General features: G+C 42.3%; 3 protein-coding genes and 1 long non-coding RNA gene across 8 annotated transcripts; 3 read left to right on the top strand and 1 right to left on the bottom strand.

Moving 5' to 3' along the window:
• The first annotated feature begins 211 nt into the window (after window positions 1-211).
• On the top strand, window positions 212-8,268 carry pfkla (phosphofructokinase, liver a). Its single transcript, XM_061286391.1, has 22 exons — window positions 212-557; window positions 1,349-1,422; window positions 1,544-1,621; window positions 2,716-2,905; window positions 2,967-3,132; window positions 3,470-3,514; window positions 3,593-3,701; window positions 3,877-3,972; window positions 4,056-4,148; window positions 4,233-4,358; window positions 4,433-4,497; window positions 4,652-4,715; window positions 4,828-4,974; window positions 5,060-5,130; window positions 5,197-5,284; window positions 5,408-5,560; window positions 5,932-6,096; window positions 6,171-6,232; window positions 6,454-6,565; window positions 6,637-6,736; window positions 6,945-7,050; window positions 7,273-8,268. The coding sequence occupies exons 1-22, from the start codon at window positions 473-475 to the stop codon at window positions 7,418-7,420; spliced, it is 2,343 nt and encodes a 780-aa protein (XP_061142375.1). The 5' UTR covers window positions 212-472; the 3' UTR covers window positions 7,421-8,268.
• Window positions 8,269-8,789: 521 nt separating this feature from the next.
• LOC133159428 (uncharacterized) lies at window positions 8,790-12,319 on the bottom strand. 3 transcript variants are annotated; one of them, XM_061286395.1, is made up of 14 exons: window positions 12,010-12,319; window positions 11,827-11,883; window positions 11,582-11,708; window positions 11,098-11,187; window positions 10,847-11,013; window positions 10,639-10,681; window positions 10,453-10,558; window positions 10,243-10,381; window positions 10,110-10,177; window positions 9,522-9,694; window positions 9,317-9,452; window positions 9,196-9,225; window positions 9,084-9,108; window positions 8,790-8,928 (listed from the first exon to the last, which is right to left on the bottom strand). In XM_061286395.1, exons 1-14 carry the CDS (start codon window positions 12,059-12,061, stop codon window positions 8,804-8,806), a joined length of 1,338 nt encoding a protein of 445 aa, XP_061142379.1. In that variant the 5' UTR covers window positions 12,062-12,319; the 3' UTR covers window positions 8,790-8,803. The 3 variants fall into 3 exon arrangements, with proteins under 3 accessions (XP_061142379.1, XP_061142376.1, XP_061142377.1); XM_061286392.1 differs by having other exon boundaries at window positions 9,084-9,225; XM_061286393.1 differs by lacking the exon at window positions 8,790-8,928 and having other exon boundaries at window positions 9,037-9,225.
• LOC133159430 (uncharacterized) lies at window positions 9,351-9,936 on the top strand. Its single transcript, XR_009715689.1, has 2 exons — window positions 9,351-9,489; window positions 9,582-9,936. It is a non-coding gene; the product is annotated as an uncharacterized LOC133159430 (long non-coding RNA).
• Window positions 12,320-12,400: 81 nt separating the features above from the next.
• Window positions 12,401-14,988, top strand: tmem169b (transmembrane protein 169b). 3 transcript variants are annotated; one of them, XM_061286398.1, is made up of 3 exons: window positions 12,401-12,465; window positions 13,058-13,404; window positions 13,481-14,988. In XM_061286398.1, the coding sequence occupies exons 2-3, from the start codon at window positions 13,128-13,130 to the stop codon at window positions 14,113-14,115; spliced, it is 912 nt and encodes a 303-aa protein (XP_061142382.1). In that variant the 5' UTR covers window positions 12,401-12,465; window positions 13,058-13,127; the 3' UTR covers window positions 14,116-14,988. The 3 variants fall into 3 exon arrangements, with proteins under 3 accessions (XP_061142382.1, XP_061142380.1, XP_061142381.1); XM_061286396.1 differs by having other exon boundaries at window positions 12,417-12,558; XM_061286397.1 differs by having other exon boundaries at window positions 12,429-12,558; window positions 13,103-13,404.
• Window positions 14,989-15,201: the final 213 nt, after the last annotated feature.

The following is a 15,201-nucleotide window of genomic DNA, read 5'->3' on the forward strand; positions in this document are numbered from 1 at the left end:
AAAATGGTTAATTCAAAGTGTAAAAACACAATGTTAATCAGAATATCGTCTTTAGACGTGTAGGAGGGCACAGAAATTATTGTCTATAAATTTATGATTAGACTTTCGCTTTATCGCTATGCTGAAATACTGTAGTAGTCTCGAGAGGTAAACAACGTCAAGCCACGCCTACCATCATGTATGCGTGGAGTACGTGCTAAACGCGTTTCCGTCCTTTTCCAAACCAGGGCCTCACTCGGGGGCGGAGGCTTGAGTTTAACCTAGCAGGACAACTCCGTAGCGTGCATCTCCGGGCGGTGCGGGTGAATAAAACAACACCAGTCGCTTTTCAGACGGGTGGAGTCAAAGAGTCCAGCTGCTGGTTGAGATCAGGTGAAACGAACTCGCTCTGGGAACACTCGGTGGGTGTTTAAAACGAACGCCCACTCCCTCGGTAGCACCACAAGTTCACTGTCAGGAAATATCACAAAACATGGCATCCATGGATCTGGAAAAGTTGAAGATGACGGGAGCCGGCCGAGCTTTAGCGGTGCTCACTAGCGGCGGGGACGCACAAGGTGACCTCAAACACGCCACAGCTGTCTTTTTCAGTTCCATTTATGATTGGCATAACTGCATTGTATGGGGCGGTACAGGAAGCTAGCTTATGCTAACACTAATGTCACGTCTCTTTCTCCTTTTTTTTTTTTTTTTTTTTTTTTTTTTTACCAGTCCCATACGTTTTGAAAGTGTATTGTCACACTGACATTACTTGGCAAGATATTTAGTTACGTTAAAACTAATGTCAAAAAAGGACGAGTGAAAAAAAAAAACCTCACTGCATACCTATTTATGGGGCGTTCAAGAAGGTAATAAAAGTGGGAATTGTTGATGTACCCAGAATTTAAACACTTTAAAACGTCAACAAAACGACATCAGCCTCTTGACAAATCTCCGTAATGCATACTCAGCAATAACCTTTGACCAATACAAAGTTATGAAGTCATAAAAATGCTCCACCGATTTCCTCACTAGGTCGATGAAGCAACGCCAAGTGTGATTACGCGCTGCTTTCTTCACTCGTCAATTTGATTATACTATATAACAGAACAGTGTTTCTCATTTTTTATTGAGCCAAAATAATTATGTGACTATACTTTCTTACATTCTAAACATTTTATGGCTCACCACCAGACAAATGGGAGGGGGGCAAGAATGGTACATATGTTAATCACACTTTCTGCAATGTAGTAAAAGAGTTTTGCTTGCTGCTGTGCAGTATTAGCAATTTAGCATAGGTAGAAAAATATATAGATTTTAAAACTCTTCAGAAATTGTAAAAACAGATTTTGCTTTGACCTTGGCTCAGGGATGAACGCTGCTGTACGAGCTGTGACCAGAATGGGCATCTATGTTGGTGCCAAGGTCTATCTGATATATGAGGTATCAAAAGAACACACACAATATGAATATTAAAATCAATATTATATCAGTCTGGCCGTTAGTTTGAACACATGGCTTCAATGCAGTTTGTGATAATGTGGTGTCACTTGTTATCTTGTAGGGTTACCAGGGCCTGGTGGAGGGGGGCGATCACATTAAACTGGCACACTGGCAAAGTGTGACAAACATCATCCAGCTGGTAGGCTGAATTATGTCGTGTGTTGGCTGCGTTGGTACACCAAAGGCGGGGCACACCGATTTTTGCTTACCGATTCTTAAAATGGAAGGGACCCCACAAAAATGGATGAAAGTTTTCTTACTTTTCTCTACCGTGTCTGTGCGATGTACTTGAGATGACCAACTTAGCACCCCTATACGTAGTACCATGGCTGACCTGCAAGAGGCAGCATTGTGTCACACCACATCTGGAAAATAAAAAGAAGAAAAAAATAGTAATATCTTGGCTCGCATTGGCGTTGACCACACATCTAACGATTTATAATCCTAGATGTTGAGCATTTTCCAACCAGAACAGGGAGTTGAAAAATTACTCTCTCACACCACAGGATAATAAATAATTATATAAATAATTATATATATAAATATTTTTTCAAACATATCCAAGTGTATACCCCACTTTCAATTAAAGTGGTTAATAGGGGCACCTCCCCTGCCTGAAATGTGTTCTCTATCTCTTTGTTGGTGGTAGGACTTTTATCATTACATCCATCTTCCCGCCTATCTAGTACAGGATGTGTAATCTGGTAAGGGACCTTGCTTGCTGCATGTTTGTTAGGTGTCCTCACATAGCCAGCCGTGTACTTGCTAAAAGAAAGCAGCAAGTTTGTTTGTTTGGCCGGCCGGCACGAAAGTCATGCAAAAACACTTTTTTGTGTCATTGGAAGAAATGAAAGGCTGAAGTCTTCAGATAAATGCTATGGCATAGATGTCATGGCGTCACCCCCTAAGCATTTGCTAATCACTGCACTGGGGGCATATTTGCATGATATTTTGGGATTGCCGTGATATGTTACGATGTTAGTCACCGTCACTGCGCTCAGTTTTTTCTGTTTTTTGGAATTCCTGCTTGACAGCTGCACCTCTCTTCGTTCACGTGCACTTTTTGTGATCATTTTTAGTTTTTGTCTATTATAGCGAAAACAAATCTGCATCTCAGATAGGGCTGGATGATTCACAGGTGTCAAGAAAAAAAGATGTATTTCATTATTGGCTGTGTCAATAATGCGGGGGCACTGCAACCTTTAACTTTGTGCCGTAACCGGATCGTTGTAGGGCGGAACTGTGATCGGAAGCGCGCGATGCAAGGTGTTTATGACCCGCGAAGGCAGGCTGGCGGCCGCCTTCAACTTAGTGCAACGGGGCATCACCAACCTGTGTGTGTGCGGTGGCGACGGCAGCCTCACCGGTGCCAACATCTTTCGCAGCGAGTGGAGCGGCCTGCTGGATGAACTCGTCAAAAACGGTGAGCCCGAGCCCACCGTCGATTGGGAACGAACGATTTTATGACCAAGCGCCACTTTCAGGGAGGATCACGGAAACGCTGGCGAAGCAGCACAGCCATCTCAACATTGTAGGCTTGGTGGGCTCCATAGATAACGACTTCTGTGGAACTGACATGACCATCGGCGCAGATTCCGCTCTGCACCGCATCATTGAGATCATCGATGCGATTATGACGACTGCGCAAAGGTAAAATGCATTGGAATGAAACACCTTTACTCACGGTACAGATTTGTTGACTTAGTTAATTTCAGTGATGAATGTCGAAGGTGTTTCATGACACTGATATGAAAAGAAGTTACAGGAGAATGGGCAATTAGAATTTTTGGGACACTCTGCCAGTAAATGTTCTGCATGTGAAGAAGTATTAGAGTGAATTTTACAATGACCAGAAAGAAAACGTTACTATCCAAAGTTTTGTTTGTTTTTGCCTGCTCTGTTTTTCTTGGCTGAAGTTCAACATCTTTATCATTAAGTAGAAGGTCCTGTAAAACAATGGATGTCCTTATTGTTATTCTCCTGACAGCCACCAACGCACATTTGTCCTGGAGGTCATGGGCCGTCACTGCGGGTGAGCTTGAGCACTTCTGGGTTGTTGCCCCCCCCCCCTTAGCCAAAGTCACATCTCATGACTTTTATTTTTCTCCAGCTATCTAGCTCTAGTGTCGGCGTTGGCATCCGGCGCTGATTGGCTTTTTATCCCAGAGGCTCCTCCTAAGGACAACTGGGAAGATCTCATGTGTGACCGTCTCGAAGCGGTGAGAGGTCCAGACTGTGTTCAATGTAGGGAAGAGTCATAATACAAATAAATGAAAATATTGGTAAGAATTGTATTGACCGTGTGGCATCGACTGAGACAACATTGAGTTTTTGCCTGCAACAAAGAAATCTTAGCACGTCACTGATATCATTTGCGTATGTGTGTATCTTCAGAGTCGTATCAAAGGGTCCCGACTCAACATCATCATTGTTGCGGAAGGTGCAATCGACATGCACGGCAAGCCCATCTCTTCCACTTATCTGAAAGACGTAAGTTTGTGTGTGTTGTGAAGAAGATTCCATGATAGCTTTCGAACATGGAACTATAATTTCGTCGATGTGTCTCTCCGAAGCTGGTGGTGAGGCGGTTGGGCTACGACACCAGAGTCACCGTACTCGGACATGTTCAGCGAGGTGGGACGCCTTCGGCCTTCGACAGAATACTGGTGAGTTGTGAGTCAAATAGACACAGTCACTTTTAAAGGGAAGATGTGTACGGATAGGCGGTAAAATGTGATGTATGTCTTCAGAGCAGCAAGTTAGGCGTGGAGGCGGTCGTCGCCCTGATGGAGGCGTCTCCCGAGACGCCGGCTTGCGTCATCGGCCTGTCTGGCAATCGTGCCGTCCGTCTTCCTCTCATGGAATGTGTGGAGATGGTGAGGTTGTCCTCTGGTCTTGATGTAACACCTTTACTTTTGCTTTACTCAACGCCCTCGACCCTCCCTTGCAGACCAAGTTGGTGCAGAAGGCCATGAATGAGAAGAGGTTTGATGAGGCTGTTAAACTGCGTGGCGGGTAAGCGCTAAGGTTTCTCTGCATATGATCCGACCATTTCCGATAACGTTTTTGTTGGGTCAAGGGCAAGTTGGAGTCAATGATGTTGTATTTGATCATGTTGGAGCCAGTCAACTTGAAATTCATTTACAAGTGAGCTAAAATGCCCTTGCAGGAGTTTTGAGAACAACTTGAACATCTATAAGCTTCTTGCCTACCAAAAGCCTGCCCAAGTGAAGGTTAGTCTCTGACTTCTGTGGAACCTTGATTATTCCTCACTCTGGACTCCTCAATGGATTAATAAAAGCTGCACATGCATCCAAGTGTTACGTTTGAATTCTTCTCCCATAGTCCAACTTCTCCCTGGCCATCCTGAATGTGGGAGCCCCAGCAGCGGGCATGAATGCGGCCGTGAGGTCGGCCGTGAGGTTGGCCATCGCTCACGGACACAAAGTGTACGCCGTGCACAACGGCTTCCAGGGCTTTGCCGACGGCGATGTGAGGCCCTCCGCCTCGACGTCCTTGACCGCCGTCCATCTATCTTGGTTAACAAAAAGAACGTGACTTCTCTGTGGCTCTGCAGGTGTTTGAGATGGAGTGGCACAATGTGGCAGGATGGACGGGCCAAGGGGGCTCGCTGCTGGGTACCAAAAGGTGAGACGTGGATTTTGATGATGAATAACAACAACAAAAATGACACACTTTCCTATGCTTGTCCAGAACCCTTCCGAGCAAACACATGGAGAAGATTGTGGAGAACATCGCCAAGTTTAACATCTCAGCTCTGCTGGTCATCGGAGGGTTTGAGGTATTTTTTATTATTTCCAGACTCAACTAAAATTAGTGGAAAGTTTTGTGTGGGTTGACACCATAGATTGTATTTTAGGAACAGCTCTGGTCTTTTACAGCAGGCTCCACTGTTTGTCCACAGGCCTACAGAGGCGTGCTGGAGCTCTTTGAGGCCCGAGCCCACTACGACAATCTGTGCATCCCGATGTGTGTGATTCCCGCTACCATCAGCAACAACGTCCCCGGAACGGACTTCAGTTTAGGGGCAGACACCGCCGTGAACTCTGCTATGGCGGTAACACTGACCACATACTTTGATTAACACGAAGAAATAAATTAAGTTTTTATTTATAGAATTATAGTGATAGTTTTTAAATTGCACTTCTTTGTGAGAATAAATGGCTTCTGTAAACTGTGCAGTACTCTTTAAACATATCGTCAAAAGTGCCTCAAAACAGGAAATCACGGCCGTATTTGATGTGCCGAGATTTCAACTGATTTGGACTAAGTCTCCAAGCACTATAAAATGTTCTAATCTTTAAATAATCTACTTCTCCTCCTGCCATGTGATCAAATCACTAAAAACTTTTGGATTCTTGCAACACACACAACCAGCTTTGAGTTATCTCCTCTTGACAGCTCCTATTTGTTAATCTCCCCCTTTAGGGCTGCGACAAGATAAAGCAGTCTGCTTCAGGGACAAAGAGGCGGGTCTTTGTGGTGGAAACAATGGGAGGCTACTGCGGTTACCTAGCAACCAGTACCGGCATCTCCGTGGGCGCCGACGCGGCCTACATCTTCGAGGACCCCTTTAACATCCACGACCTGAAGGTAACAGCCGCCGATTCTTGCTGCAACTTGTTTTTCTTCCGCATTTGACTTGCCATTATGTTGCCTTTTGACAGACTAACGTGGAGCATCTCACAGAGAAAATGAAGAAGGACATCCAGCGGGGGCTCGTATTGAGGTCAGACTCGTTCATCTGGATTCAATGGCGGCTGCCAGACCGGCTGACTTGTTCATGTCGTACAGTATATAAGGGGTTGACAAAGATTTGGGGTCATTTCAACATTTCTAAACTTTTTTCGTGGGCTATTAGTTGCTTATATTTTCACTCTTAGCTGCAAATCTTGCTCATACTGTATCTCCAACGATCATGAAACAGTCAACCCTTTTCGTTCTTAACAGGAATGAAAAATGCCATGAGCACTACACGACGGATTTCCTCCACAAACTGTATTCCGCCGAGGGGAAAGGTATTTTCGACTGTCGCGTCAACGTGTTGGGACACCTTCAACAGGTACGTCCTCCACCCTGTGTTCTTCATTCAACTGAAAAAGAAAAACTGAATAAATGTATCTTGTTCACCAGGGAGGGGCACCGTCGCCCTTTGACAGAAATTACGGCACAAAGCTGGGAGTGAGAGCCATCCAGTGGATAAGTGACCAGCTGTCACAAAATTACCGACAAGGTACGAAGATTGAGGGAAAAATGTTAATGACGAGCACCAGATTGTGACAGCCAACATTTGTCTTCTACTGTACTGACCTGGGCCAATTATAAAATAGTATTTCTGCAATTTACTGAGCAGTCGTGAAGGTCTTCATGTCTTCTTCAGCAGCATCTTACTTACCATTGCCAGATCTGATCTTAATAACTGCAGTGTGTGTCCTCCTCAGGTCGCGTGTTCTGCAACTCCACAGAAACGGCCTGCGTGCTGGGCCTCCTGAGAAAGGTGGTCTCGTTCAGTCCCGTCACGGCACTCAAGGACGCCACCGACTTTGAGTAAGTGCCCGGCAGTTGAGATGCTTCTTGCAGTGTATGCAGAGAATATTCACAAAGCACTTGTTGTGATGTTACAAGTTTTAGTGCAAAATGTCAAGAAGAAAAAGTATGTACGTATTTGCTATGACACTCAAACTTGACCTCAGTTGCCAAAATGTTCCCATAAAATAGTATCCAAATTTGGCCCGTTAGTCTTTTGACATGACTGTGTTTCTTTCGCAGGCATCGCATGCCCAAAGTCCAGTGGTGGATCAACATGCGGCCCATGCTAAAAATGTTGGCCAAGTATCAGACCAGCTTCTGCGAGTACATCCCGGGAGAGATCGAACACGTGACGCGGCGCTCTCTCAGCATCGACTCGGTCTTCTAGGTGCTCCCCATCTGCACTCAGCACTTTTTTCCTTTTTTAAGGAAAAGAAAAAAAATAATCTGCTCCTCTTTCCGTGACATTTCTACATGCCTGCTGACTAGCAACTGCATTTAAAAGGGTTGAGGACATACTATCTGCTGTTATTTATTGCATAAGGCATTCAGTACAAAACAGTTCTTTCAGGGATGCGGATTAATCAATATGTAATCTGTTCTTGGGTCAAATTCTCGTTAAAAACCTTTTTAAAAGAAAGACATTCATTCATGAACATAAAAACAAGGCCTTCATTACCATTAAATATCTTCAATCAATCTTTCAAACGTTTGAAATGTTTACACAGTGGAATTTTCTGAAATCTACTAAACAATTTACCGAATAACTTTTGTTCAATCACAATAGTGGACTGTGGAACTAACTAAAGAGTGACGTGATTTTAAAAAAGAGATGTATGTCATTTATGAACTGTAGCAATTTAAGGCATCACAGAGTCATGCAAGTGTAAAAACAACTTTACTGCCTGTAAAAAATCCAGCAATTTTCTATGCCGCTTTTCCTTCTTAGTAAACGCCTAAAGACAGAATTTGAATGTCCTGGCATAGGCTTTGGCTCACCAGCCATCCTAGTGACGACAAGCGCTAGAAAATGGATGGTTGGATGTCGAAGTTTCACCATGTTCTTTATTCCAAAGTGCAGGCAAAGCTTTACCTTGCCAAGAGTGGCGTTACATTATATTACTACTGATTTAATCATGGAACCAAAAGATAATAGATAGTCCTATGCATGTTGTTGCTTTGTCTTTTCGTACACTCAAATGTTCTGGACTTGAATAAATACACTGTAAGAGTGAACCGTGACCATTTGTGAGTAATTACGTTAATAACGCTGAAGGGGAGCAAAAGCATCACTGCAGACTATTTATTTATTTATTTATGAGAATGAATATGAAATGTTACAACAATAAAAGTTACTACTTCATTACAAAAAGTAGTAAAGTAGTTGTAGAATTATTACAAACCATTCATGTGAATAAACTAGTTTAAACTAATTTGTAATGTAACAGAAAAAATGTTAAGCTATGAGAATAACAGTAGTTATGAGACTGTTACTACATTTTAAATAAGATTACAAGAGTTTGAAGACATGCTTTAAAAAACAAAATCAAACCATAACTCTGAATAAACAAACAAATAAATCATCTCATAAATCTGAAATGTAATATTATGAGACTCAAGTAATCAATTAGCAGAGAATTTTTCTCAAGGCTTTAAAACATGCAAACAAAAGCCACACCATAGAACACAAATTTGGTCATTTAAGATAAACATTCTTGGAACATGTTTCTCAACTTTGTACCGAGAAGCAAATGCAAAACGTGAATATCTCTCAGAAGTTAAATGAAAAGGGAAAGTCGCTACTGCTGTTTTCCTTGTTATCCGCTGAGCTCTCTGAGGGGAAGGTGAACTGGAAGTCGTCGCTTTGTTCCGGCTGATTGAACAGGAAATCCAGGCCTGCAGGATTGCATGTGTCAACATGTACAGTTGGGAGGGAGTTGATGAATTGACTCTTTCGGTTTGCTCACTTACAGAGAAGTGAACTCAAACCAATTCAGCAGGAGATCAAATCAAAAAGCAGATTATGTGTGTTTGAGATATGAGATGCTTACCGTCTGATTTAGTCTTCTGGTTTTTCTGAAAGCAGAGTGCAGAGTTTGGTGATTTTCTTTGAGTGGGTGGGTGAATTGCAGGATGATAAGACAAACTCATTAGGAGACATACCTCGGAGCTGCTGAATACGAACGATAGATCCTGCAAAGAAATGAGGTGCTAAGTATTTGGTTCGGCATCAGTCACCGACCATTTGTTTGTTGCGGTAACGGGGTACTTTCTTTGTAGTTACCTCATCATGGGAGGAGACCCCATCGAAGCCGAAACCGGAGTAGCCTAGGGTGCTGGGAGCAGAGCTGAGCGAGAACATGAAGGCTGGAGATTTGCTACCAGATGGTCCCGCAACTGGGGAGCGTATTGGGCTAAAGCTGGAATGAACACACACACTCATGATTTTAGCTTGAGGTTTTTACAAAGATTTGACATTTAAAACTGACTTAAAGTTGAATGTTGGCGTTCCAGGCGCAGTGAAGGACTGAGCTTGTGTTTGTTGACAGTGCTGTGGCAAAGGGGCACCATGTTCCTGTGGTGCCTGCTCCTCTTCCTGTGCTGGGCCTCCCTCCTCCATTTGTGCCTGTGCTGCCTCCTCTTCCTCAGGCACAACTGACAGCTTTGTCAACAACAACACAGTTATTTATCAAAGATTCCCCAAAAGCGATTATAATCATCAATAATGTATAAAAATTATTTCTGGATAATATATGGTTATTTTTTTTCAATTAGATAAAACAGTAAGTATTGCAATCATTTATTACTATTACTAGTTTATACCCTTGGTGATTATTTTAAAATTATTTTATTTTCGTTTTTTCATTCTATTTTGAGACAATTAAAACAGCACTTATTTGAAAATTAGCTCTTTTTTCAATTCAGTACAAGATTTAATGTGATTACTAATGAATGTCTAAAAAAAATACAAATACTTCCTTTTGCTGAGATATGGTCAAAAGAAGCATTGGGCAAACAATAGTGGCCCAAGATTTATGCACGGTACGTCACTTGCACAAGGATTCTGTTCTTATTACTTGGCGTAATGCTTTGACCTCCTGGTCGTCCTCTTCCTCTCTGAGCATCTTATCTGGTCCCTGATGAGCTAAAGAGATCAAGCAGGTTGGACTGCGGATGCGAACCTGGAGCATTTGAAAGCCGTGTGCTTACCTTTTGCCCTCACATGTTGCTCACTGCCTCTAATTTCATCAGCACCACTGGAAGACGATTCCCAAGCCTGGCTTTGTGCGTCCATTTCCTCAGTGTTCTCAGAGTTTTCTGGACCGGTCAGATGTCTCTGTTTGTCGTACTAAGAAATGGGCCATCGCAAGACAGTCGTTACCCGAGGATAGCTTCACATGCAACGTGCCGCATTCTCACCTTGGTCTCACTGACACTCACAGCGGTGATGACAACCATGGAATCCTTCACAGGTGAACCTTCCATTTCCATGTCTGCTTCTGTGGTGGGCTGGAGGTGAGGGTCACTAGAGGGGAGGGGGGGGGACTTTTTATATCCACTTTAACTAACTATTCTATTTTCTGTGTAAGTACACAGTGAAAATACCTATCTGGTCCTTTCTCTGAGAAGGAACGAGGAACACCAGAATCTGCAAAATCAATCATTAAGATGTTTAAATACACCTGCAGTGCTTCAAATTTGAAAAGAAAACCATGCAAAAGTTGTCATTTTGATAGATTAAAGTCATATTCTTAAACATTCACATTATAACCGTCGTTATACTCATTCGGCTACGCTTTAGCACAGTAATTACCATTGACATAGGCTCCGCCCCCTTCTTTGGGTTTGACTGGCACGTCGTCTTGAGAGACCACAATTGGACTCTTTGTGTCATCTTGTGCCTGAAACCTTTGTCTAAATGATTTCTGATGATCCTGAAACTGCTTCCTGCATTTTGTAATCTTTTCTTTGAAGACTGCCCTTGATTGATCAGAAATGAAAAGGGGAAAATAGACAAAATAAACTCCAAATATAATGTGCTAAACCAACAATTGGCGGACCCACTTTTCATTGACATAACTGTCTTTAGCGCTCTCCAATTCTGCTCTCACAGTTCGCTCATACTGTTGGAGCAAGCACTGAGTCACATTCAGGCTAGGAGGGAAAGAAAACAGATACATATTATATATATATCACAGAAACCATTAAAAACTAATTAGGGCTAGGCAATACGGCCATGAAATAAAAATATTTTGTGATTTAAAATCCCATTTACAATTTTAATCTCATTTCCCATTTAAACTTTTTTGTGGCTAATCAAAGTAACTTGTGCAACCACATTATCTGTTGGCTGACAAATTAACTCAACTTAACGGATAAAATCGATTAATCAGTGACAAGGCAGTGAATGGTGAGAACATCCACCTCACAGCGAAGAAATCTTGGGTTAAACCTCCTGTGTAAAGTTTAATGACCGTATAAGCACTACAGAAAATGAACGGCTTGATGGCTTAATTAATTGCTTAGCCCTAATAAAATTTGTTAATACCCTTTTCCAATTGTCTTGTTGTGTTTCAAAGTGTTGTGTTTCACATCAGCATCCTCTTCCAGTTTCTTGATATGTGTGCGAGTTGTTTCAATATAATCCCTCCTTTCTGCAATGTTTGCTTTAAGAACTGTGGGCACACAAGCCAAACATAATGAAACAGGATAAGAAATCAAATGGGCGCCTTTTGGTTGATTTCAAAATGGCTGAGTTACAATTTTGAAAAGTTAACATGAATCATTAATGACCTTCAACCTCTCGATCAAGGACATTCTTCTCCTGAGAAAGCACACGAACTTCATTGGCTGTACAAAAAAAACAGACAGTCGTGTATGGCTTTTTAAATTAGTATAGCATTAGAAATCTGAAATTACAGTACATTATTTTTTATTGTATAATTTCTTTTCCCAGAATACAATAAAATAACTTACCAATTTGGCAGATGAGGCTATCAATGGCACTGGACGTTCTTTGATTAGCCATTATAATTACAATTCAGTAACTTTAGCTTTGCATTAGCTAATTAGCCTAACTTCTAGCTTCAATTTATTTACATCATTTTGTGGCACTAAGGCTTAGCTAGAATATTTACAAAACATTAACAAACCAACTGGAAATTAAATACCTGAATTCATTTAACATCTCCCTGCCATAAATATGTTATTGTATTTATTTATCGTTATAATTCAACACCTTTTCCAATTTAAGGATTTGTCGTTGTCACAACGAAGGCGGGGTTATGGTGCTATCCTGAAAACCTTTTACGTAACGCATCTGTAAAGCCGGCCACTAGGGGAATTCACGTAATAACTTTACGTAAAGCGTCTCTTTGGCATAACGCTGTTTTGGAGTGGGAGTCATTTTTGCGTAACCCATCTGTACGGATGGTATGTGTCGCTGCCGCAAAGTGCAACACAAATATCTTGTTTTATCTTTTAAAATATTAAAATTTTACTCAATGCTGATGCCTCTCCGTTAAGGTAAGGTCGGTTGTACTTCGTATGAAAGGGACGCGTCGTTTGCCGGCTGTCGGAAGACAAAAGAGCGGACATGGGTGGGATTTAAATGGGAGGAGAATGGTTAACATTGTCTCTTTACTTCCCTCATTTCAGTTTAAAATATTCCCAGGAACAGTGTAGCTCAACAAAAATGTGTCTCTAGCGGAACTACTCATCTTGCGTTTTGATACATAAACTTGCATATACACAAACATTTCCATCAAATCAATCAGACGTTGTTTGATTCTGTATACGCTCATATGTTTGATAATGTATGTTCATGCTATACATTACATACTGTGCACAGTATTTGCATTTCGCGTGTTTTTTAAGCTAACAGCAGCACAAACATGAAAGCACACAGAATGTAGGTCAGCATTTTAGGCACGTGATTCATTTTGGGACTTGAACTAGAATAACGTTTTTTGTTTTTGTTTGTTTTTTTAAATCCCACTCCCTGATTGTCATCTTCCTCCCCTAGACACAATGAGTGGACAATAGTTTTCATTCAGAATAGTCTTCACAGGGTTGACGATAGGCCAGTTGATAGGATGGCCCATGTGGAGGAGTCCCAGACCGAAGGAGAGGGCAGTCCCCAAATCCACTCCCTCAGGTCCGAATCGTCTGCAAACCATGTCGACGACAGCGACGCAGGGCCTTCCTTGAGGAGGAAGAGGAGGAGAAAGCGCGAGCAGCGTCCTGAGTCCATCATCGTCTATCGCTCCGATGTGGAGCAAGGGTCCACCGGTGACCAAGGAGGGGAAGAAGAGGGAGCGGAGAGGAGCGTGGAGGAGGGAGCCAAGTTCCTCTGTACACCCACAAATGAAGGTGACTTAGTATCCTGTTGCCACTTAGTATAAAATGTTTGACAACTCCTGATGTTATTGAATTCTTCCGTCTACAGACGGAGGCTGGAGCCTTCCACCAGACAGCCGCTATGTAACTCTAACGGGCACCATCATGCGAGGCAAAAAGAAAGGCCAGGTGGTAGACATCCACGTAACCATGACGGAGAAAGAACTCCGCGAGTTGGCCAAGTCTAGGGAACGGCTTGACGCAGAGTGCGAGGCCGGGGAGGACTCCAAGCGAGCCTGCCGTCTGGGTGTGTGTCGGGGGCCTCACGTTGTCCTGTGGAGCATCTCCTGCGCCCCTGTGGTCTTCCTTCTTTCCTTCATCACGTCCTTCTACTACGGCACCCTGACCTGGTACAACGTCTTCCTGGTGTACAACGAGGAGCGAACGTTCTGGCACAAGATCACCGTCTGCCCCTTCCTCATCATCTTCTATCCCGTGCTCATCATGCCCGTGGCGCTCTCCCTGGCGCTATACTCCGCCGTGGTTCAGGTGTCCTGGGCCTTCAGCAGGTGGTGGCATGCCGTGAGAGACCTGGAGAAGGGTTTCTGCGGCTGGGCCTGTGGCAAAATGGGTCTGGAGGACTGCTCCCCTTACAGCATCATAGAGCTGCTGGACTCCGATACCGTATCCAGCACCTTGCAGAGCAAAGCACCGAGAGAACTCGCCCAGACATCATCGGTGTGAAACCCATTCACGTACTGGATTGCTGATACACGTAAATAAGTGCAATGCAGAAGACAGCTCACTACCTTTGATAACTTGATGAACAGCAAAAACTAGATTTGTTGCACTTGTCTAGAACACTTGTCCTCATTATTGTGGTTATTTTGGATCTATGAAGATGTTTACATCATCACCAAAATCCAATAGTTAATTCCTTTGCCCAAGCGTCATCCCACTGCAAAATTTTGCGCCCTACTACTTCTGAGTGTTTACAATGTCATAATGCCTGCTGAGAAGAAAAGGATTTAAACAAAGCTGGGGGTCTCTGACTCACATTTTTAATGTGTGTGTGAAAAATCTGACACTCTTCTCAAGATTACCATTACTCTATTTCCTTTTTCCATTCTCTAGCACTGTTACATGAGTTTTTCCCTCTCCCGACTAAATGGAAAGATTTTGTATTTAGAATCACTCTTACCCATTTGGAAGTGTCTTGTATTTAGATTCAACTCAATCAGTCTGTTAGTTTTTCTTGTTGCATGACATTTCATCTCAGTGTTAATTTTAAACATTCATTATGCAGGCTGTCTGTTATCTTGAACGGTCTCATACAGTATGTATACATTACATTTTCAATACTGTCTTTTTGTTGAATGTTTGTTTAATTTATTGTAATTCATATATTTAACAGTTCATATGAAAATGTCACAAATAGTTTTTTTTTATACTGAGGTTTTTGAAGATTTGAATATTACATCTGTGATAAATATCAAAATGATTAAAAGTAACGTATTGTTTTTTGTGATGGTCGGGTTGGAACATTACATGTTGTATGAAGTATAACTTAAGGATGTAAACACACAAATAAAAAGATAAACTTGTTGCATGACAATACGATGAGTACGACGAATTTGTGTCTTGTTTTATTCATGCTTCGTTCGTTTTTGTCCATCATTTTTTCAGCTGCCAGCCAATTGCAGGCCAAATTGTCGTCACTACGTAAAATACGCAGTAGTATTTACGTAGTATTTCTGAAACATAAATACAATGTATTGTATATAATACAATATAATATATGAATAAATATAGATGAACAATATAATAAAA

Source organism: Syngnathus typhle, linkage group LG9 (assembly GCF_033458585.1).
Source record: "Syngnathus typhle isolate RoL2023-S1 ecotype Sweden linkage group LG9, RoL_Styp_1.0, whole genome shotgun sequence".
Classification (NCBI taxonomy): domain Eukaryota; kingdom Metazoa; phylum Chordata; class Actinopteri; order Syngnathiformes; family Syngnathidae; genus Syngnathus; species Syngnathus typhle.

Excerpts from the sequence above, each read along its gene's own strand:
- pfkla (XM_061286391.1), top strand. The coding sequence starts at position 473 with ATGGCATCCATGGATCTGGAAAAGTTGAAGATGACGGGAGCCGGCCGA. Across the intron at positions 3,133-3,469 it reads ATTATGACGACTGCGCAAAG|CCACCAACGCACATTTGTCC; the intron begins GTAAAATGCATT and ends TTCTCCTGACAG. Across the intron at positions 3,702-3,876 it reads TGTGTGACCGTCTCGAAGCG|AGTCGTATCAAAGGGTCCCG; the intron begins GTGAGAGGTCCA and ends GTGTATCTTCAG.
- LOC133159428 (XM_061286392.1), bottom strand. The coding sequence starts at position 12,061 with ATGGCTAATCAAAGAACGTCCAGTGCCATTGATAGCCTCATCTGCCAA. Across the intron at positions 9,695-10,109 it reads AGGTCAAAGCATTACGCCAA|CTGTCAGTTGTGCCTGAGGA; the intron begins GTAATAAGAACA and ends TTGTTGACAAAG. Across the intron at positions 9,453-9,521 it reads ACGCCAACATTCAACTTTAA|CTTTAGCCCAATACGCTCCC; the intron begins GTCAGTTTTAAA and ends TGTTCATTCCAG.
- tmem169b (XM_061286398.1), top strand. The coding sequence starts at position 13,128 with ATGGCCCATGTGGAGGAGTCCCAGACCGAAGGAGAGGGCAGTCCCCAA. Across the intron at positions 13,405-13,480 it reads CTGTACACCCACAAATGAAG|ACGGAGGCTGGAGCCTTCCA; the intron begins GTGACTTAGTAT and ends TTCCGTCTACAG.